Source organism: Solenopsis invicta, chromosome 13, assembly GCF_016802725.1.
Source record: "Solenopsis invicta isolate M01_SB chromosome 13, UNIL_Sinv_3.0, whole genome shotgun sequence".
In the NCBI taxonomy this organism is placed as follows: domain Eukaryota; kingdom Metazoa; phylum Arthropoda; class Insecta; order Hymenoptera; family Formicidae; genus Solenopsis; species Solenopsis invicta.
In genome coordinates, this window is record NC_052676.1 from 6,254,385 (window position 1) to 6,276,842 (window position 22,458).

Consider the following 22,458-nt stretch of genomic DNA (forward strand, 5'->3'; position numbering starts at 1 on the left):
ACAATGCGTACTTGACGTTCACGTTAGGCTGATTGGTTTCGGTGATCGAGAGGCTTTTAGATTTTTCCGACATATTGCGGGAAAAATAGAAAAAAAGACGCAAGATTCGCAGGAAGCTGCATCTTCAAGTGATAAAGGGATCTGTACAGGGCGACAAATTGTAAATTATCAATTCTGAAAAAAGTATATACTTTTTATTGATCCTTTACATATTATATACTATCATATGGACAGAATGGAATGTATTTATACCTCGATAATCGTGAAACTAAAAATTACATGTCAATTAGTATGAAGAACCTATTATTAATAATGTTTAATATAATGAATATTTGTTACATAAGTAAAGATTAAGGTAAAGTAATCTAAAGTAGACTATAGAAATATAATGGTAAAGAAAAGGACCGCAAAAGTCCTACAATCAGCATGATTTGTCTTTTAGTATTCTCACAGTAATAATTTCATCTCTCTCCGATCAAATCAAAGCTCTATCCATGTATGTACAATTCTTTTCGCAATTATAATGTCATAACAATACCTAGCAAAAGATATTCAGCGATTTCATTTCGGTATATCACTATTCTTGCACTTTTGTTGAATCAATTGTCAACTTATATTTCTTATATTATCGATAACTTTTCCTGTTTCTTTTTTCGCATAAATGACAACATCGTTGTAATTCGGTTCGTCGCTAAGTCGACCTTTTAATCTGCATGGATTACTCAAATATGTACAACATATTTGATCATCAGAACAGCGTTACAGCTAAACATATCCTCTTCATATTCGGCTAATTAACTCTAATTTAAATCCTTAAATAAAGTCCGCTAAACAGATATTGTATTATACGAAAAGTTTTGAATGTAGTTTTCAAAGTTCTGAAAATATGTATATCTGAAAATGAAAATACGCTGGAGGAAACTAATTTTCTAACCGCTAAATACAAAGAGAATTATTATTTAATTCATACTTCGTCAATTTTGAAATAATGTCAGATAACGAGTATCGTCGTCAATATCTTTACAATACAATGATAAGTAAGCCTTCATGGAAAAAATTGGTGCGACAATGACGAGACAGTCGATATAAGCTTGCTTTCCTTCCCTATTAAACGGATTCTTTCCCTTTTTTAACATATTGAGAATCTTTGGCACTGATATTCGCTACAAATTTTCATTCTATTTGAACATACATTAAGCAAATGTAACATTCATGCACCGTGTCTTTGTTTGTCTATAAAGAATCATAACTTCTCCTCTATCTAAAATCCCTCAAAAATATTTGATCCAACAGCAACTATATATACGTATAGTGAATATATATGTGTAGTGAATCAAGAAATAAAGTGTAAGTCGCTTATAGAACGTAATCAACACACTACGTTACCTAATATCCTTGTTAACTATAAACTAGTGATAACGATAGCTAAATCTTGTATAAACATAGATTTCTGGAAATTCCAGAAAAGTTGCAATACCGTTCATAAAGGGAGCGCTTGTGATTTCCTCGCATCTCACGAACAGTTAAGTCAAGATTAGCCAAGATGCTGGTGTTCTTTCAATACATTTCGTTATCCTCTGATTCTCCGTTTATACACGTAGGTTTATAATTTATTATCGTGTTTAATTTATTAAAAGTGGGTTTGTTTATATAGAATCACTGATAAAATTTACAGTTAACCATGTTTGATAATGCGAGTTGTCACAAGTTTCTTTATTTGAGAACGCCATTCATGAATTTATTACTATACAACTTATTGTAACAAATTTTAATTTAAGTGATTTTATATAATATGACATTTTACATTGTTAACTCACATTTCAAAGAATTTTGATTGATCTTTATATTTATTGTTGTTTATAATGCATGTATTAAAGAGGAATAACAGATTAAAACATTTATTTTATAGTTGAAAAATAAAATAAGTGCATTTTAACAAAATAGATCTGTAAATTTATTTATTTAGTTTCATTTCTTTGATATTGTTTCTAAAATTTAAAATTGTTAGTTTTTCAATTTTTTTATTTTACTTTAAGTCGCCGTAATTTGATGAAACATCGTCAGATAAAAATTGAATGTTTTCTTTTCAAATTAATGCGATAATTTTTTGCAATATTATCGAATTTTGTAAAAACTTATTTTTACAAAACGTTTTTAACTTCATTTATTATAAAATTAAAGATCATAGAAAAAATATTACAAAAAGAAAGAGAAGAAACAAAATTTTTATTACAATATGTTGTCGATTAATATAAACTTTTTCAAAAACTTTTAAAGACTTCTCTTAACTTAACTTTTCGTGAGATGTGAGAAAATTTCAAGTATTCCTAAATTTATAAACGATAGTGTGACACATAATATGGCTCCAGTCACGACTGAAAACTTGCAGACAGGTGCGAAAGAAATGCTATATAATATTTTGCATATCATAAAAGAAGATTATAAATACACTTTACTTTTTGACTCTTCGTAAAATGCACGATTTGTTTGATGACGTTATCCGTTCTCAATTATTTAGCAATCAAGAGAGTTACTGATAGCAAAACTTGGCGGTGCGTGAATACCTTCTTCATTCACTATTTAAATGTCTCTACGCGTAATATAGTCTTTCAAAAAATAATCGCGCTTCCCCTTATAGAGATGGAAGTGAAATTGAAATATGCACAAAAATATATATATGTGTATAAAATAATAAACCTACAATCTCTTGAGAATGTGGAATATTAAAAGGCCGTTCACGTTTGTCACGAACGTAAACGTCCGAAAATAATTCACACCCTCAAACTGGCAGTGTTCGGAAAAACCTGTTTTCCACGCGCAATTATAAACCCGTGTAAAGCAGGCATTATAAAAATCTTGATAATACTAAAACCGATGCTAGTTACTGGCATGTCACATAAATCGCGACCGTCGTCGGCCTGCAAACGCATTACATTTAACATTCGCGACTTATTCGCGGTTTATTGGCAAATAATTTATTTGGCGAATGCAGCTCGTATATTACTCAAACAGTAATTCATTCGATCAAGTGGCCAGAAACTAACGGCAGTTATTATTACTAGACGGTCAACCAAAAAGTTATTTCCATTATTGCATTGTTCCGTAATGCTTTCGCAAAACCGGTTGCTAGCAGTCGCTAAACTATAGAATATCGATTACGGGAGTATTAATTAATTAATTACCACGTTGTAGACGCAGCAGTTTACGCGAATGAATAATTAAGTCTATCTGAACGGAATCGAAGACCTGAGTGCAAAAACGAGTTCGTTTCTTTAACTGTTTCCACACTTGGAGCATGAAAGAGAAAATAGTACTCTAATTGGTAAATATCAAAGGTCTGCAAACATCTTCTAAATCTTGAATTAAAGTCTACAAAGAATCTTTCATACTTTTAGTGACAAGATGGTAAATAATTAATATTTGCGTGGACTTCTCGCCTTTGATCAATAACGTTCAAACATCGTCCCGCGCGCAATTGTTATATTAGGTTGTTCAGAAAGCTCGTTTTAAGTCTTCTATGTAAGTTTAGGACGCAATATTTTATTTGAAGAGTAACTTTATTGAAGAAAATATTTACCACTTTGTTCAATGATCTCGGCCCATCTCTTAGGTAGCTGCCTTTGTTTCAAAACAGAAGTTTCTTACTGACGAAAAATCAATTGGCGTGAAGGCTCTCTTTTAAGAGCTTCCAGAGAATCGTATTTTTTCTCCAGAAAAAAATTTTTTAAAGAGAAATAGGTAGTAGTCAGATAGAGCAAAGTCGGTAGAATATGAAAGATGAGAAAGAACGTCCCATTCGAAGTCCAATATGGACATTGAGACATGAGGACTGGCATTATTATGGTGAAATATAATTCCACGTCTATTGATTATTTCAGAGTTCTTCTGTATAGTGACAGCTTTGAATTCATCTAGCTGTATTTCGCTAAGTTGATTCAACTAAAGAAGCTCTTAATACACTACGCTCTTAAAGTTCCATGAAACGAACAACCCAATATAAAGTTGTTGAAGACAGTCTTCTCCAATTGTCAGTGCAAAAGCGTACGCGCAGGAATGAGATGCGAGTTTGGAAATTTGAACAATCCTATATAGTCAAGAGAGACCTATATCTCATTTTTACGCGAAGACCTAGTATGCGATAAAACTTCGAAGTATCGTTGACTTTCACTGGTAACGTCTAAAAAAACGCGTTCTGGCACGATGCTTGGTTCTCACCATTAAGATAATTCGACTCGTTGCCTTTTCGAATCGGAATCAGACCGTTCAGACATAGTACCTTTTCTATTAAGTAATGAAGTAAGTAGAATTGTGGCAATGAGTGAACGAAGGCGTCAATATAATCAAGGATACGTGAGGCAAAAAAATTTAGCAAACGGAAGGTATCGTGAGGACTTAAGTCACCGTCTGTTCTCGCGGATTTAGCATGCCTTGGGTCCGGAAGCCCTTTGATCCTCCATGCGACCAGCTTGAAGTCTTTGGATTAGAGCGAAAAGGTCCTCCTCGGGCACAGTGGAACCTGAATGAGATTTTCCATTGGCTCTTCGGCCCCTTTCCTCCTCGGCATCTTGCAATGTTGATGCAGCCGGTAAAGGACTTCGTTGGTCCTCTAGACGTGAACTCTGAAAGCAGATACATTATTATATTTTACATAATATGTTTATTTTATTGGGTAGGAAAAGCTAAACAGTATACAATATATGAGTAACGTGACAGTTTTCAGTTGCGTTAATTTAAATCTAAACCTGGCATTTGACGAGCATCTCGATGAAGGAATCATCCGAGTCCTGATTGGTATTCAGTCCTGGCAGATAAGGCAATGTCACGCGTTGTTCGTCCATCCGTTTGCTTTGCATTCCAGCGATTAATTCTAGCAGATCTTCACCGTCTCTGCAAGAAAAGTTGTAAAATAAAATTTCTTTGTTAGATACGACAATATAATGGAATTGGTGATTTACTTCAAAGGTATTCGAACAACTTTACAGTTGAGAAAATTCAAAGTTTTATAAGTTTGAATATCTCAATCTTCGAAGCTTCTAAATTATATAATTATACAATTATAATTTAATATAATAGTAATAGTAAGTACTTTGCAATAAGTGCACATTTACAAAATTGTGAGTCAAAATCTGAAATAAAATTTCGGATATTGTATAATAATTACGTCATTAAATTGAAAAATACGTAATTTTAATCACTTTCATTGATTTTATGATTCTGTGTCTTAAATTCCCATTCTTAGGATTATTGTTTTGTGCTAAAGAAGATTCGAAGTTAACTTTGAAGCTTCAAATTCTTTCAAAAGTAATTAGCTTAGTATTAAAAGTAATAGCTCTATATACATTATCATTCGGTGATTAACTCTATTCAGAAAATAGAATTAATATATTTTGACGTACTTATCATCCATATCTGAGACTTCTGGCGTGAGTGTTCGATACTTTGGGTTGCGCTTCGTGTTGAGCGCGCAACGCTGATCGTCCATTCTGCCTGATTGAAACCGGGACAGCAGATCAAAGAAGTTATCTTCTTCCTTTTGAGAAAGTTGCGACTCAACATTGTCGTCTTTGTCTAACACGATTTCCGATTTGTCTTTCTGCTTTGCGTCAGGTGTGAGCTAATTAAATAAAAAAAACTGTTAATTTCATCAATAAACTTATTGCTAATTAAGTAAAATATATTCTGAAAGCATTTTAATGTTTTCCATAAAGTTTTTCGGTTAATTTAGTTTTATTTCAATTTAGATATAAATTATTAATTTTGTTTTAAATTGAGAAAATAAAGTAGAAATAAATCGAAGTAGAATAGATGTGTAAAGTATGGAATGCTGTCATTATTCCAATGTAAGTTCAAGGAAAGAAAAGTTGTGCAAACCTTAATGAGATCGAGATTGTCCATGCTTTGTCGTCTGAGTCTATATCTACAGGGCATAGTTGTCGGAACATTTGTCGTCGCGTTTGTGGCTAATTTTTGCGTGTTTAGATTCTCCTTGTTACTCTCTTGCGGATTCTTTTCTAGACCAAGAATTTTTTGTAAATCATCGACGTTCATCTGCGCGGTTGCTTGACCCATATGATCTTCCAGCTCCTTTGAGATGTGTAGATGCAGATTTGAGTAGTGTAGAGCTTTTTCATGATTGCCCATTGCGGCGTACGCGTTGCCAAGTGACCAGCAGGCACGTCCTTCCCCGACGCGATCCTTTAGCTGCTGAGCTATACTCAAGTGCCATAAGTGATATTCTATAGCCGCCGAGTAATCGCGCAGGAGAGTATACGTGTTTCCCAAAGAGTAACATGCTTGCGCCTCTACCTCACGATCTCCCAACTCTTGTGCAAGAACTAAGGTCCTCCTAGAAATCAAACAATGTTTTTAATACATATTATACGATTTAACTGATTATTATAACAAATTAAAAATAAATTAATATCAAGACCAAGAAGGATCAAACATAAAATGGATATTATAAACTAACAATAATTAATATATTAATCAATTGTATAACATGTTTATATCAAGAACAAGTTTAAATTTATCTCGAGCTATCGTTAGCCACTAATTTTGCAACTTATTGTTATATCTTTATGCACTCTCATGAATCTATTTAATTTATTTAGAATTCTATATCCTAGCGTATAACCTGCAATGTATCTAAGTTAGGTAACAATTTGTCTATTATTTTCTGCATGTACGGAAAGATTAATATTATTGTATTTCTAGTATTGTCATTATTAATCGTTATGTTACCATTGTTCAAATTTAATTTTCCCGTAATTAATTTCTTATTTCTGTTACTTATTCCTCTAAAAATTATATATATATATCGGGATAATCGTCCAATAATATATTAACACAAAACTTTATATATTTCTTATGAAATTTTGAGTGTGATAACAGTAACGCTTTGTCAATTAAATTATAAATGATACCCTTTCTTGACATAAGGAAATGATTAGAATAATATCATCATAACCTACTAACCCAAAATATGCTTATTTGTGAAACTAATCAATTTGTAACTCATCATTCTTACAACAAATCTAAGAAATTTATTAATGTTAATTTTATTATCATAATTTTTGAACGTATTTTATTCAAACTTTTTCGCTTTAAGATATGTAACTTGATATTGAAGAAGGAACAATAAAGTTTCAAAATGTTTATCTGAATAAATAGTTTGTTAACACACTTTGAAATAATTTTTTCACTTATCTTACAAATGTTCATTATTAGATTATTGTCACTTTTTTAGAATAAGAAAGGTAATAATATAATTTAACAAAATCACAATATTTACTTGTAATGCTGCGCAGCCTTTTCGAACTCGCCTAGAAATATATGCGAGTTTCCTAAATTGCTGTTGGCTCTCCTCTCAGCTGGTTTATCACCAAATTCTCTGGCGATTTTTAGACGTTCGTTGTGATAATAAATGGCCTGTTGAAAATCGCCCAGCAAGTAGAATGTATTACCCAAGTTGCCACATGCTCTACCTTGAGCTGCTGAATCCTCTAGTTCTCTCATGAGCTCTAAATTTTCTCTATAAAAAAAATAGAAAGTATTAATAGATACGCATAATATAAATTTAAAGTTAATTCAGATAATAATTGCGGATGAATTGAAATATTACTCGTAATAGCGCACAGCCTGTTGCAAGCACTGTCGAACATCCTCAGAAAATTCTCCTGGATCCTGATGACCTATTCTACCTGCTTGCTTGCCTTTCGCATGATATACGTTTCCTAAATTGTATAGGGCTCTTCCTTCACTAAGCTGCACATAAATTATAAATTTATAGATTTAGAAATACAAATTAAACTGTAAAATATGTAAACAAGATAGAAAAAAATGAAACAGACAAATTTGTAAAAAGTTCAATTACAATTTCTAAATTCTTATTTTCCTCTCTTATTTATGTCTCATAAAGTATTAATTAAAAATTAAAATCCTTAAAAATTATAATTTTTAAAGAAGCGAGACTAATAGTCTGATCTTTGAAATAAACAAAATAGTGTAAGATCATGAGAAGATTCAGAAGTTCGTGCGAGATCTTGTGTGACGCGCTGAGCGTGTGAGTTATGTGCGTACGCGCGTTTGTTATATTCAGCAGATTTGAGATACGATCCATTTGACAATCCAAAAGCATTTGATTTGTTTTAAAGCATTTGATTGATCAATCAAAAGAAAGAATTTTAATAAAGAATTACCAATCAACAAATGCTTCGAAATATCTGCAGTATCAAACGGATCGCACTTCATATGTCAAACGAGACTTGACAGTCGCCACAAACACGCAGAGATTTTTAGGACGCGGGATTTCAGGAAATTTTGCATGAACTTCTAGGCTCTAATCATGAAAATGCAGTGATATCAGAAATGCAGTGATATGCTCGATACTATTTTAAAACTAATTTGTCAACACATACACAGTGAAAGAACTTCGGTGTTTGCCTTATATTATGATATTGTAAAAATTTGTAAAAATGTGTAAACGATTTCATAAATTCCAGGAAGGAGTTATCAATTAAAAAGCGTTATCAATCAAATCTGCTATAGTTGTTTTGAGAAATGCAGGACACAGTTTGCATGAAATTTGCATGAATTACAGTAATTTAGGTATTAAAATTAATGAGCGATAACGTTTATAATTTAAAATAATTTAATTTAAAAACAAAATAATATGTTGGTATCAGCGACTTTCTTCTATCATCGAAGTATACCTTATCGCCAATTTCTCTGGAGATTTCCAGGTGCCTCTTGCAGCATATCATGGCTTCGTCAAACTTGCCCATAACTTTCAGTGTGTTGCCCAAATTTCCACTGGATTTAGCTTCGCCTAGTTTGTCGCCCATATTCCGGGCAAGAGTCAGATCCAACTTATGATACTGCATCGCCTTGACATAGTCACCCAGGTAGAAGTATGCATTACCCAATTGGCTGTAGATTGCGCTTAATATCCGCAGATCGTCCGTGCCAGCCTGGATTGCCGCCTGGAAGAATGCCACTCCAGATTTGCAATCGCCTGCCTTGCATAAGCGTTCGCCCTCCAACGCCAGTTCCAGGCACATGTTCCACCTCTCGCTGTTCTAATAAACATTACAAACATTATGTTAAGCCGGGAGTTCAGGATTTTACATAACGCATAATGCGTGGGAGTTGCGTGAGTACACTTGTGTGTGTTACATTTAGCAGATTTGAGATGCAATTCATTTGACAATACAAATGTTTTGAAGAATTTGATTGATCAATCAAAACAAAAAATTTTATTAAAGAATTAACCAATCGAAAAGTACTTCGAAATATTTGCAATATCAAATGGATTGCATCTCGCATGTCAAACAAGAATTGACGATCGCTTTTATTTTTATTCTGGGAAGGGAAGTAAAGGATATTGATTCGCAAATTCTCTTGTGCTTTATGCATTATTTGTTACGCAAAGTCCGTGCTCCGGTTTTACATACGACATTATCTCTTATGGAAGTTTTCTGTTCATCAATTAATCATCACAAGATTTGCATGACACAATACACACATAGATATGCGTTTTTAAAATTATTCAAATTATGAATTATGAAGACTAAAATTATGAAGTACAAAGAATAAAAAACAAATAAAAACTACACACACACACACACACACACACACACACACACACACACACACACACACACACACACACACACACACACACACACACACACACATATATATATATATATTTCATTTGGATCAATTAGACTACGCTCAATATAGACGGAATAAAGTTTTGTTTTGAAACATAAAAATTGAAATAAAGTGGTATTCTTTGTAATGTGAACACTCTTCGAAATACAATGTATACCATGGTAAATCGGAGTAAAAGGGTGCATGAAATAAGATTATGGTATGAAGAAGCAGGTGTGGTAAGTATGAGTCATGCATGGAAAGCTCAGCGTCATTAATTAGATGTTGGTTCACTTACTTGTCCCTCGGACGACAGATTCTCCGCGCTGGCACTTAAAGACATTCTAGCCTATTCGCGATACCTTTTCTTCAGCAGAATGAGACACGACTCGTTCGAATACTGTTGAAACGAGACGGCCGTACGTTGCTATCGGTTCGTAATATAGTTGTAATTGCTCCTCGCAGCATGATACTCAAGAACTCCGATTGTAGGAATCAACTCACTGTCGCACCATCCTCTGAGCATAGCCCCTGAATCACTTTACTCCGAAGCGAAGAGCTTTAATGTGAAACGATTCTACACTTACAGCGCGTCCAAACAAATGGCGCCGTCGGTATAGGCGAAACTAGAGACGCTACAGTCTGGTCATAAAACAGCCAGTTTTGATTCGTTTGCCATGTTTTCCCTGTACTCCCGAAAGAGAAAGAGATAAAAAAACAGGTAGAGAAACAGATAGAAAAAGATAGAGAAAAAAGAGAATGAGAAAAAGCCATGAAGTAAGAATAAGGAGATATAATAGGCCTAATTCACTTTCATTTTTGAAATGTATGTATGTACACCCAAGGACTTTGATTCTGTCCATGGGGAAATTTTCCAAACTGAGAAGTCGCTATCTTTCTACATACTTACAGTTCATGATTAACGTAACGACCAATAAGCTCTAGCCGTTTCATTAATCATGAACTGCGAGTACGTAGAAAGTGGTGACTTCTCAGTTTGAAAAATTTCCCCATGGACAGAATCAAAGTCCTTGGGTGTACATACATACGAATTGTTTAAAATGTTCTTACCAATTCTATCTTGAATAGTTTTTCTATGGCCGGTATTCATAATCGATTCTTATATTTAAGATCATCTTAAGTATCATCTTAAGCCATCAACCAATCAGAGAGCCGTATTAGCATCTTAAGACGTTACTTAAGACGATCTTGAAATAAGAATCGACTATGAATACCGGCCTATAATATTTAATTTTATTTTTTTAGATATAATATTTAAAATAATATATTTAGAAAAATTATTTTCACATAAAAATTCATTTTTTTACACCTTTTATATGGAAAATTATCTTTTGTATTGTAATGTTATAAAATAATGCAATTTTATTTTTAATTTTTAAATGTATTTATAATAATTGTTTCTATACTAATATCAATTCTATATAATTAGAAATTTTGCAAATAAAGAAGTTTTTACATATCACTGCAGCAATATTGATGTTTTAGGGCCACTTTCACCAACGCCAATTAACTTAAATTTTTCTATTTGAATTGACCAATCACATTTGTCGTTAAGTAAAATTGACCAATTATGGTTGACGCTTAGGGCCATTTTCACCAACGCCGATTAACTTAATCGCTGATTAGTCTATCGGAATTGACCAATTGTATTTCTCGTTAAGTAAAAACAACAAATGCTATTGGTGGCCCTTAATCTACGATTAGTTAATTGGCGTTGATGCAAGTGGCCTTTAATAACATCAAGGATACCATAGGCTTGTTTTCTGTTCCTGCACTAGACTGCACTGGAACATTCCTTCTTGCTTTCGCTAACTTTGAAATATCTACCTATTTCATTTTAAGTGTACACTTATTTAGAGAGTTCAGGAACAGAAAACAAACGGCATGTTATGTACACCCAAAAACTTTGATTCTGTCCATGGGGAAATTTTCCAAACTTATGCTCAATGCACACAGCACGCGTCAACGCGTTACGCGGGCAAGGTAGCCAATCATTTTTTCGCTTTTATGGAAAGAAATAAGAAAGCAAAAGAATGATTGGCTATCCGCCACGCGTAACGTGTTGACGCGTCCTGTGTGCATTGACCCTGAGAAGTAGAGTCCTATATAAAGAGAGAAGCGACATTGATGTCCATAGCTCTGATTGGTAATCTGATTGATACTTGATTGGCTAAGCGAGCAGCCATATTGTGACCACAGCTGTTTGCAGAATGATGCAAATGGTGTTTGATGACGTTAGAGCGGTCCCACAATGGCGGTTGAAGATTCAATTGGATACTGTAGGTTGTGGTGGGGGTTCAATGTCGCTTCTCTCTTTATATAGGACTCTACTGAGGCCCGATTTTTTATTATCCGGTTAACTTGTGGTTAAACTTAACCTGTTTTATCCAATAAGCTTCACTCATGATGATGCCATAAGTGAAGCTCATTGGTTGAAACACCAGGTTAAGTTTAACTACAAGTTAACCAGATAATGAAAAACCGGGCCTGAGAAGTCACCACTTTCTACATACTCACAGTTCATGATTAATGAAACGACTAGAGCTTATTGGTCATTACGTTAATCATGAACTGTAAGTATGTAAAAAGATAGTGACTTCTTAGGGAAAATTTCCCCTTTGGACAGAATTTACAATTTAATGAAAAGCTGCCTTTAACTTTGATCATCTGCGTTGCCAACTCACTCGCACGCTTTTGCTTATATAAATAGATTACCTTGCATGTTTGAGATAGAATAAACGGTAGACTATTCGAGTGAATACATCAGTCTTGTAATCTACACATTTGAACCTCCCCCCCCGCTTGGTTATGTTTCATAATTGCCAACTGCTCCATTTTGCCTGGGGACATCAATTTTATAGCCAATCTTTCAACATGATTATGGTTATCAACTGCATTTTGTTCCTATTCAAGAACCTTTGCGCACGGGGGTGAAACTAATGGCTCTGGCAGACTAGAGTCCTATATAAAGAGAGAAGCGACATCAAACCCCCACCACAACCTTCAGTATCCAATTAAGTCCTCCACCGCCATTTTGGGACCGCTTTAACGTCATCAAACACCATTCGTATCATTCTGCAAACAGCTGTGGTCACAATATGGCTGCTCGCTTAGTCAATCAAGTATCAATCAGATTACCAATCAGAGCTTCGAACATCAATGTCGCTTCTCTCTTTATATAGGACTCTATGGCAGACCAGCGCGATTTGCGACACGCGACGCGCGTTTATCCAATAGGCGTACGTCTTTTCAAAAAATTGTAAACGCCTATTGGATAATCGCGCGTCGCGTGTCGCAAATCGCGCTGGTCTGCCAGAGCCGTAATATAGCGGTTTCTGGTAACACGAAAAAAGTGGGGCCCACTTGAAAGTGGGAGTTAAAATGATCAATCAGAAAACGCCTTGATGTAAGTTGGTAAAAGTGAGCATCTGCTCACTCGATTTTTGTGTGGTAGCATTGATGAACTGGTCTCTCCAACAATGCAGAGTAAAGGGTTTCGCACATGAAATGCATAACATAACATTAGCACAGCATAAGACCGATGAACCAATAAGCATCCAGCATAAAGTCGCCATATTGATGTACATAAGATTCCCATTGGTTCAGAGGCCTTATGCTACGCTTATGCTCTGTTATGTATTACATGTGTGAGGCCCTTAACGGATGGTTTATGCAGACAATAAAGGGCCTCGCACATGAAATGCATAACATAACATAAGCACAACATAAAACCGACGGACCAATGAAAATGTTATATAAATCAATATGGCGACTTTATGCTGAATGCTCATTGGTCCATTGGTCTTATGTTGTGCTTATGTTATGTTATGCATTTTATGTGCGAGGCCCTTTACATTTAACTTATGCAGGATCTGGTAAAGTTCAATACTAGAATTTCAAGGCTACTGTTTATTGAGACCTCGGTAAACAGAAGCATTGAAATCCTAAAGCCTGTTCTACAATAGCATAAACACAAGACCGTAAGGTTGTAAGGCGTGGTTTTAAGAGCTCGTAAGCAAATGAAAAATTTTCATTTCTTACGTTACAACCTTACGCTCTTGTGTTTACTGCTATTGTAGAACAGGCATAATAATGAACTTTACCGGTTTCGGCATAAGTCAATGGTTATTGTCTGCATAAATAAGCTTCTTCTATTCTCTTTTCTGAAGACTCCCTTGACCCCCCTTCTACAATCCATTTAATTTCCCACTTCACTACCAGATGGCAGTGCTTTTTTGTTTCCCATAGAGTCCCTAGAAGTAGAGAGTCTGGACCGTGGTGGGAATAGACATGGTGTGCCAGCGTTTCGGAAGTCACGCCCCTTTTGTCATCGAGGTGGTCGTTCGGCAAACAGGCTGGCAACTGCGAAAAACTAAATGTTTTATGATATGAGGTTACTACAACTGTTTTCATTGTATCTTTGTCACACCGTATGATATATGCGTTGTATCCTTGTCTCTCCTTCGTTTTCCACTTCCTAATTTGGAGTTTGGAGTACGCGAAAAATCGAGGAGCTCGTAATTCACAATTTTTTATGTGAAATTTAATAAAAATGCGGTGTATTGTAAAATCGTGTGCAAATAATACAACAGATAATCTCTGAAAAGTAAGTTTCTTCCATTTACCGAAGAATGAAATTATGCGTGAGGGCTGGCTTCGAAATATCAGGGAGGTTGATATATTAATAAATATATATAATAATAAATATTTATCATAAAAATTTTTTATAAATATTATAAAAATATTTTATACATATTTTATATATATGACGAAAAAAGATTATAAAAATCTTTATTAAAAATATTGTTAAAATATTTTCTAAAATATTGGTCGCGACTTGGATGTATGACCGCTTCGGAAAGCGGTCCTAAAAAAATTCCTAAGAATGGAATTTCTTTTGCAAAAATTGTTTTTTAAAATATAGAAATATTGTTTTACTCATTGAGATTATGTGGTGTAATATAATATTTATGCGGATATTTCGAACATTTTCAAAATAATTATCATAAATCATAAATATTTTTGAAACATTTATGATAAATATTTATGATCAGTCCAATTTACGGCCATAAAAACATTTATTAAATGTTTTGATAAATGTTTATAAAATATTAAAATAAATATTATAAATATTTAGTAAATATTTTATAAATATTTTATGCTATCTGGGAAATCATTATATGAGATTGACATATCATTTTGATAGAAATAATATGCGATGTGAATACTCAAACGTTTGTTTGAGTATAAGACTGTTATATTAAAATGTATTATTAAAATATATTGAATGTAGATATTATTAAAATGTATTATTAAAATGTATTAATAAAATGAATTAAAATGTATATAACATACAGATTTTGACATTTTCAGAAGTCTATTCTTGTACTGTATATAAAAGTTTTTTTTTTCATATTAATAAAAGTCGTTTATTATTATTCTTTATTATATTGTTTTTCTTTTATTATTATGCATCCTTTATACATTTTATTTCATTATCTTAAATATTGCATTTGTTAAGTAAAATTGACCAGAAACAATCAATCATGGTCGGTACTAAATCAGGAGATTGTGAAACTAGCTCTTATAAATTGTAATAACATTACGATACTCTAATTAGGATAAAAAAAAGTTTATTTAAAGGTCTGTGTCCGCGATGCTACCGATGCTATCGATCCGAGTTCTCAGATCGAAAAGTGTGTAGCCAATCAACTTTTAGCTTTTACGGAAAAGCGGCAAGCTGATTGATTTATACAGTTCAGTTATAACAACTTTACGGAGTTAAACAAGGTTGGTTAACCTGTTTGCCGAACGAACAGAAAATAAGCGAGAGGGGAGAGAATTAGAGAAAGACGCTCGAAACGCTGGCACACCATGTCTATTCCCACCACGGTCTGGACTAGAGTCCTATATAAAGAGAGAAGCGACATCGAACCCCCACCACAACATTCAGTATCCAATTGAGTCCTCTACCACCATTTTGGGACCGCTCTAATGTCATCAAACACCATTCGTATCATTCTACAAACAGCTGTGGTCACAATATGGCTGCTCGCTTAGCCAATCAAGTATCAATCAGATTACCAATCAGAGCTTCGGACATCAATGTCGCTTCTCTCTTTATGGCTGTGTTCCGATATTAACTGCCAGTACTGAAAATGTATAGTATATGTGACGTGAACTATAAATTTTCAGTACTGCCAGTAAAAACGGAACACAGCCTATATAGGACTCTAGTCTGGACATTTCGGGGTTCCATGTGATTGGATGCACGTGATTGTGCACCTAAAATGGCAGCACCAATACGGATCCCTGTTTAATCCTCTTTAGCCAATGCGATAACAATATACAATACGTTCAAGTGCACACAATGATAAACATACACACACATAAAGCTCACGTACATACACTGACATATTCATTACCGACATTTTAGGGGCACATGTCCAGACTCTCTACTTCTAGGGACTCTAGTTTCCCATGTTAAGTACATACAGAGCTTTCATTTCTCATAGTATATGTTCTGTGCCTCTGCGTGATCCAGAACTCCCACAGAGATTTTTGCTGATTCATTTTCATTAGAAGGATGGCCGTATCGTTCCCAGTTCGTTGGCGTGGAAACGGGTGCTATTAATCATAAGAAGAAGAGTGAATACATCGTGATGAATAAGACGTATTTAAAAAACGCTGAACCACTTTAAGAAATAATCAGCAATATCAATTGTAAGTAAATTAGAATTTATAACCATAATTCAGAATTTACAAACTAAGATTTACTATGAAATCATCATTACTGCACAGAATTAAAATTTACTTAAAATCACATAAATAGATAATCTTTTTGATATATATTCTATAATATTTTAATTGATTATTTAATATATTATTTGAATTGATTATTTAATATAAACAGTATTGTTCGATACGCGCATATATCGGTGCCGGCAAGTATTTCGGAGCTTGTCACGATGAGCGTGCTTATTTCGATCTTGTTATTCTCGTATATTGGAATCGTATTATTGTGTAAATCTCTAATCCGAAGTAAGCACGCTCTTCGCTCATGATTTGCTCCGTTTCGAGCGTGTTGATCACCTCCCCTTAAATTCCGATCCTAATTGCGTCATACCAGTCGTATGGCGGTGACATCGCCGATCAGTGCGTCACAGTGCGTGCTGAAGCGCCTGAAGCTCGATTGCAGAAGGAGCCGTACAACTAGTCGAGCGAATTCTCATTCTTCGTGTGCTTCATCTTTAATCCATGTGCAGTATATTTCAAGCCCGTCAGGCTCTATATTTACATTATCAGAGCTACGCGAACTACCAGACTATAATCATTTGTGATCGAGAGTGACAAATAAAAATTTGTTCACTAATCAGCGAAGAAATTATGTGTTGCCTATTTTTTGTCCATCACCCGGCACCGGCATTCATCGGTATGGCGAGGCAGTGCCGTATTGAGCAATACTTATTAGAGGCACCCGCCTTGAGCTGACCCCAGCAACTGTAACGAACAAATATTAATAATGTAAATATTAGTAATATAAGTATTTATATATTATGTTCAAAAATTGTTTACGAAAAATTATTTCAATATAAATATATTTAAATCTTAATCAATTTATAACTAATTATCTTACAAAATTTAAATTAAGAACTGTGCATAGAATTTAAACTGTTTTATTTATTTTAGAAGAATAACATATGCAAAATAAAAATTAAAATCCTAAAAATAATACAATCAAATTATATGCAGTTACTAATACATATTTTCATCTACATATATAAATTTCTACATATATAAATATTAAAAATTTTAATTATATTAAAGTTTTATCATATATAGAAAAATATGAAAATAAATTTAGTGTCTTTTAGTTTTATATTTCTATATACAATTTAAATTATATTGCTATAAGTATGTAATTAAAATTCTATCACTTATTATTTCTACGTAATACTGTTGCAATAAATGGACAGTGAATTAATATAGCACTAAAGAGGAATCGAGAAGTCTCTTTCAAAGACGATAACAGTCAGTGACACTTGACACTATGCATAGATAACAGATTTTGTTGGCTATCGACATTACATATACTTAAAATCCGAAGGGGAGATAGAATTGCTATTGGAATTTATAAACAAGCTATTGGAATTTATAAATAAGCTATTGAAATTTATAAATAAGCGTAAATTGGAATAACGGAATGGAAAAGAAGCATTTCAATAATTTTAAAGAAGTATTCATATCTCTTATATTCTTTGCTGTTATAATTTATTCTCAAAAATTTTACTCGTATAAGCTTCTGTAACTTTCCTCTTACACTTGACATAACCTCCAATTTTTACTTTTACTAAAGATTTCAAGAAGCCTTTCGAAGAATTATTTATGAACTATGCTCTAAACTTTCCTCTTTAATTTATATCTTTTAATTCTATAATTTTTTGTCACTAAAATTTTATCTAAAATAGTCAAAATTAAAAATAAGTTTATACTGTTTTATTGTGTTTATGTTATATCTTCAGATATCGGTCGAAGTTTTGGGTAAATATGATTTGAAAATAAGTTATTATAATTACAAATTATATCATCAAATTAAAATATATAATTGAAAATAAATTGTATAAAAATTATATAATAACCCTGCTGAAAAAGTCCAATTAAATCCATTTAATATCATACCAGTTTCAATAAAATTCTATGGATTTTATGATATATTTTTGATCAAACTTCCGTTTCCGTTGAGTTAGAATTTATGCTGATATTATTAGCAAGCTTCTAACGTTTTGAATCTGATGTAATGGAAATATTTATATTTTGTTTTATATGTTTTAATGTTTGTATTGGTTTCAATTAAGTTCAATCATAAAATAGTAATTATAATTTAAATAGTTCTTTTTGTTTTTAATCATGTTGAATATGATTTTAAAATATATAATTGGAAATTGTCACGAAAGGAACGAATATTATTTTTTAACAATGAGTTTAAATCTAATTTAATACGTTTGTGTCTATATTCAATCATATTATATTAAATTAAAATTATTTATGGTTATGATAATGTTTAAATTATGAAGTAACGCGTTATTTAATTATAATGAAGTTACTTTATATTGCAATTATTTTTTTGGTAATGAACTGATAACAGTTACTTTTTTCTTATAATTGTAATTTGATAGTTAATTTTATTAGATTTAAACTTAGAAAATAATATTTGTTCCATCGCAATAATATCAAATAAAAAACTTTAAAAACTGATTGAACATGATTTAAAACATTAAAACCATAAAAATAAAAACATTTTTAATGAAATTTATGATAAAAAATCTAGCTTAAATTATGAGATTTTATTGAAATTGAATGAAGCTAGAGAAAGCTATTCTTATTAAATCCTATTCAAACTATTAGATTTACATTTGTTGATAGTGACAATTTCCAATTATATATTTTAAAATCCTATTCAACATGATTAAAAACGGAAGGAACTATTTAAATTATAATTACTATTTTATGATTGAACTTAATTGAAACCTAATACAGACATATTAAAACATGTAAGACAAAATATAAATATTTCAATTAAATCTGATTCAAAACGTTAGAAACTTGCTTATAATATCAGCATGAATTCTAATTCAACGGAATACAATACATTTAAGAGTAATAATGTTTTAATGGAAAATGCAGATGCAGAAACGTCATTCAATCTTATTAAATCAAATAGGATTGATTTTTTAATGGTTTTAATTGAATTTTTTTAGCAGAAATATTCTCATTAAATTATATTCAACATAATTAAAAACGCGATTGAAAACAATAGAAATTAATTAAATTATATTTACTATTTTATGTTTGAACATAATTGGAATCTATACAGACTTATTAAAACATATAAGATAAATTCTACATATTTCATTTAAATCTGATTCAAAATATTAGAAATTTGCTTATAATATCACATAAATTCTAGTTCAACGGAATTAATTCTAATACAACACATTTAAAATTAATTATGTTTTAATGGAAAATGCAGGTTCAAAAACGTGATTCAATATTATTAAATCAAATAAGATCGAATTTTTAATGGTTTTAATTGGACTTTTTCAGCAGGGAACGTATTCGATTTATTAACTCGACCCGACTCCGAGTCGATGGTCTGTTCTTTGTAATTACAAAAGAAGAAATAAATTGCGCAAAAAATGCAGCTAAAAAGAACAGACCATTGACATGGAGTCGGGTCGAATCAGCAAATCGAACAGGCTATTGGCCTAGTTTACACCGAGTACTTGATACACGTACTAACTAATTTTCTATTAAATTATCTTAATTTCGGCAATAAATTTAAAGAATAGTATACTAAGCTGAGCAAGTAATACTTAGAAGTTAGTATACTATTTAGCAAGTAATACTTAGAAGAAGCATTACGTAAATTTGGAATAAAATTTTTCAACCTAATAGAAAAAAATGCCTCAAAATCAAAATTGTGTGAGATAACACACAAAAAGATGGCAAAATTTCTTGTTAAAAAGAATTTTTACATGTATACGTGCATATGTATACTCCATACTCATGGTGTGCAAATCTGAGTAAGCAATCTTTTCGTGATGCACATCGGGTTATAAAAATGTGTGCTGACGGTATTGTGCTGAAATAATAAAAACAAACAAGGGTTACTTTAAATTGATATTTTGCTAAATAAAATTGGTGTACAGCAAATTTTTTGTTTGTTTGAAAGGGTAAAGTTTGTACTTTGAGATGGTATCAATGATTACATTCGTCAATTTTTTCGGTTTAACCTGAGTAAAAACTGCACTAAAGCACCTTATAAGAGAGTGTTCACTCTGCATAACTCTTTTCTAAATTTATTTTTACGTTAATTATTTGCTGAATAATTGCAATTTAAAAATAAAAAAATATTAATAATAAATGGTATATTATATAATTATCTTGACGTTGCGCGTGTGTGTTGGTAACTTCTCTTTTGAAAAAACCGGTTATGGACGCGTTATGTGGGTGCGATAAATGAGTGCCTTATCAGTGTAACGTATATGTTCTTGCCTTCAAATCATCTTGCGTCCCTCTGAGATAAGCAAATCTAATGTTGTGATAAAGAATATGATAAAATTATTTTTCCATACAGATACCTCATGACTTATAGCAAAACAAAATAAGCAAGAGACTTTAAAGATATATCCAAACGAGAGAAATGTTAAAAGAAAGCATTTCTTAAAATTATTGTTTTAAATAATTAACTAATGTAAAATATAAATGTTTAATTAACATTAAATAAATACTAAATAAATACTTTACAAATCGTTATTGCAAATAAATTAATAATGGAGTATAAATATTAAAATAACATTAAACATTAAATAAATATTTTCCATAAAACATTACATTAAATAAATAATTAATATAAATTAAATATTTAGCAAACGTTTAATAAATATTATTTTTATAAAATTTTTACAATACATAAATTATTAAAAAAAGCATTTAAAAAACACTGCTAGTTGGATTTATTTGATGATAAATAACTTTTGAATTTATCGTAATAATGCAATTACTTTTTTACGAACTTTTCCATTTTCATATTAAGACTATTCAAACAAGCAACCAGATTTTTCTTCATAAAATTAACAAAGAAATATTCCTTTAAATTTTTACACTTTAGAATTACTTTGTACATGGAAAGTATTGCTACACATTCAATCTTTTTGTACCTTTAATTGCCAATGAACGACCGACAGGCAATTCTAACTGGAGTCCGCTTTGGTCCGAATTGTAAATATTTTCGAATCCATAACGCATATAATATTTAACGTTTTTGATACATCTATTACTTTCTCCCTCTACATTATCTTTGGATTGTAGAGTTCTCTTTGTTATAATTTTTGTGACTTCTTGGGAAACAATATTGTGTGCTATATACTTAAATGTACATACACAAATAAGGTTGATCAAGTGGGCGAGATAGAGGATTTGATTGGTGAAATCTTTTATGATTTTACTTCTTTTTTGTGAGTTTGTCTTGTTTCCAAATCTTGTTCATTGAATAAGTCATCAACGCTTCTTGCCGATCATCTTTTTGGATGATCTCTTATTGACTATTTCTTTGTCTTTTCCCGAGTTTTTTTAATTCTAAGAAAGGCGAATTGTCGTATAGCTAAATCGCTTGAGGAATTTGAGAGATTTTTGAGACTTAAATAAAACTTAAGTTTTTTTCTTCTTTCAAATCCTGGTTCTGTCCGCTCTTACGGATCATTGTATCGGGGTGAGCAAATGTTTCTCTTGATTTTGTCAATGACATGATTTCTTCTTTTTGTTTCTATCTTAACAATCTTATCGCTTCAATTGTAGCATTCGAGAGTTATATTTCTCAGAAATAATTTTCTCGCTTAATCACGTTTTTCTCACGTTGACTTTTCCTCTCTCGTATCTCTCGTATTGTTTGTATTATTGCTCCTCTTTTGAAACCTCTATACCGATTGATTTCAGCTGTAAGATCAGCTCTTTCCCTCGGTGGACTACTGGTATTAGGTTGATTGAAGAACAGCCACAATAGCCACCGGGATACTTTTTTTACAAGTATCGCATATTGAAGGAGGAAATAGATAACAAAATAATCCATTTATATCTACTGGAATATCTGATGTTTTTCAACACATAAGTTAAATCTTGTTTAGGAAGTATCAATCCTCAGCATTTTGATTTTAAATTTATACGACTGTAAAGGTGGTATAAATTAGCTTAAATCTCTGTTATATTCTGCATAAATATCTTTAT

General features: G+C 32.1%; 2 protein-coding genes and 1 long non-coding RNA gene across 3 annotated transcripts in view; 2 read left to right on the forward strand and 1 right to left on the reverse strand.

The window, feature by feature from the left end:
• Window positions 1–22,458, forward strand: part of LOC105206459 (probable cytochrome P450 6a14) — a 193,787-nt gene that overhangs the window by 16,935 nt on the left and 154,394 nt on the right. The window lies entirely within an intron of this gene.
• Window positions 173–10,282, reverse strand: LOC105201358 (G-protein-signaling modulator 2). The gene is made up of 8 exons (XM_026138005.2): window positions 9,953–10,282; window positions 8,712–9,077; window positions 7,622–7,764; window positions 7,292–7,531; window positions 5,872–6,346; window positions 5,397–5,614; window positions 4,743–4,887; window positions 173–4,619 (listed from the first exon to the last, which is right to left on the reverse strand). Exons 1-8 carry the CDS (start codon window positions 9,995–9,997, stop codon window positions 4,419–4,421), a joined length of 1,833 nt encoding a protein of 610 aa, XP_025993790.1. The 5' UTR covers window positions 9,998–10,282; the 3' UTR covers window positions 173–4,418.
• The window catches only part of LOC120359382, an 80,878-nt gene continuing 74,468 nt past the window's right edge, over window positions 16,049–22,458 (forward strand). Inside the window, exon 1 of the long non-coding RNA XR_005576157.1 lies at window positions 16,049–17,199. This is a non-coding gene — a long non-coding RNA (uncharacterized LOC120359382). The remainder of the gene's footprint in view (window positions 17,200–22,458) is intronic.

Bases quoted from the DNA above. Each gene is read 5' to 3' on its own strand.
- LOC105201358 (XM_026138005.2), bottom strand. From the start codon at position 9,997: ATGTCTTTAAGTGCCAGCGCGGAGAATCTGTCGTCCGAGGGACAA. The intron at 9,078-9,952 runs GTAAGTGAACCA...AATGTTTATTAG, and splicing joins ATCTGTCGTCCGAGGGACAA to AACAGCGAGAGGTGGAACAT. The intron at 6,347-7,291 runs GTAAATATTGTG...TTTGATTTCTAG, and splicing joins AAGGCTGCGCAGCATTACAA to GAGGACCTTAGTTCTTGCAC.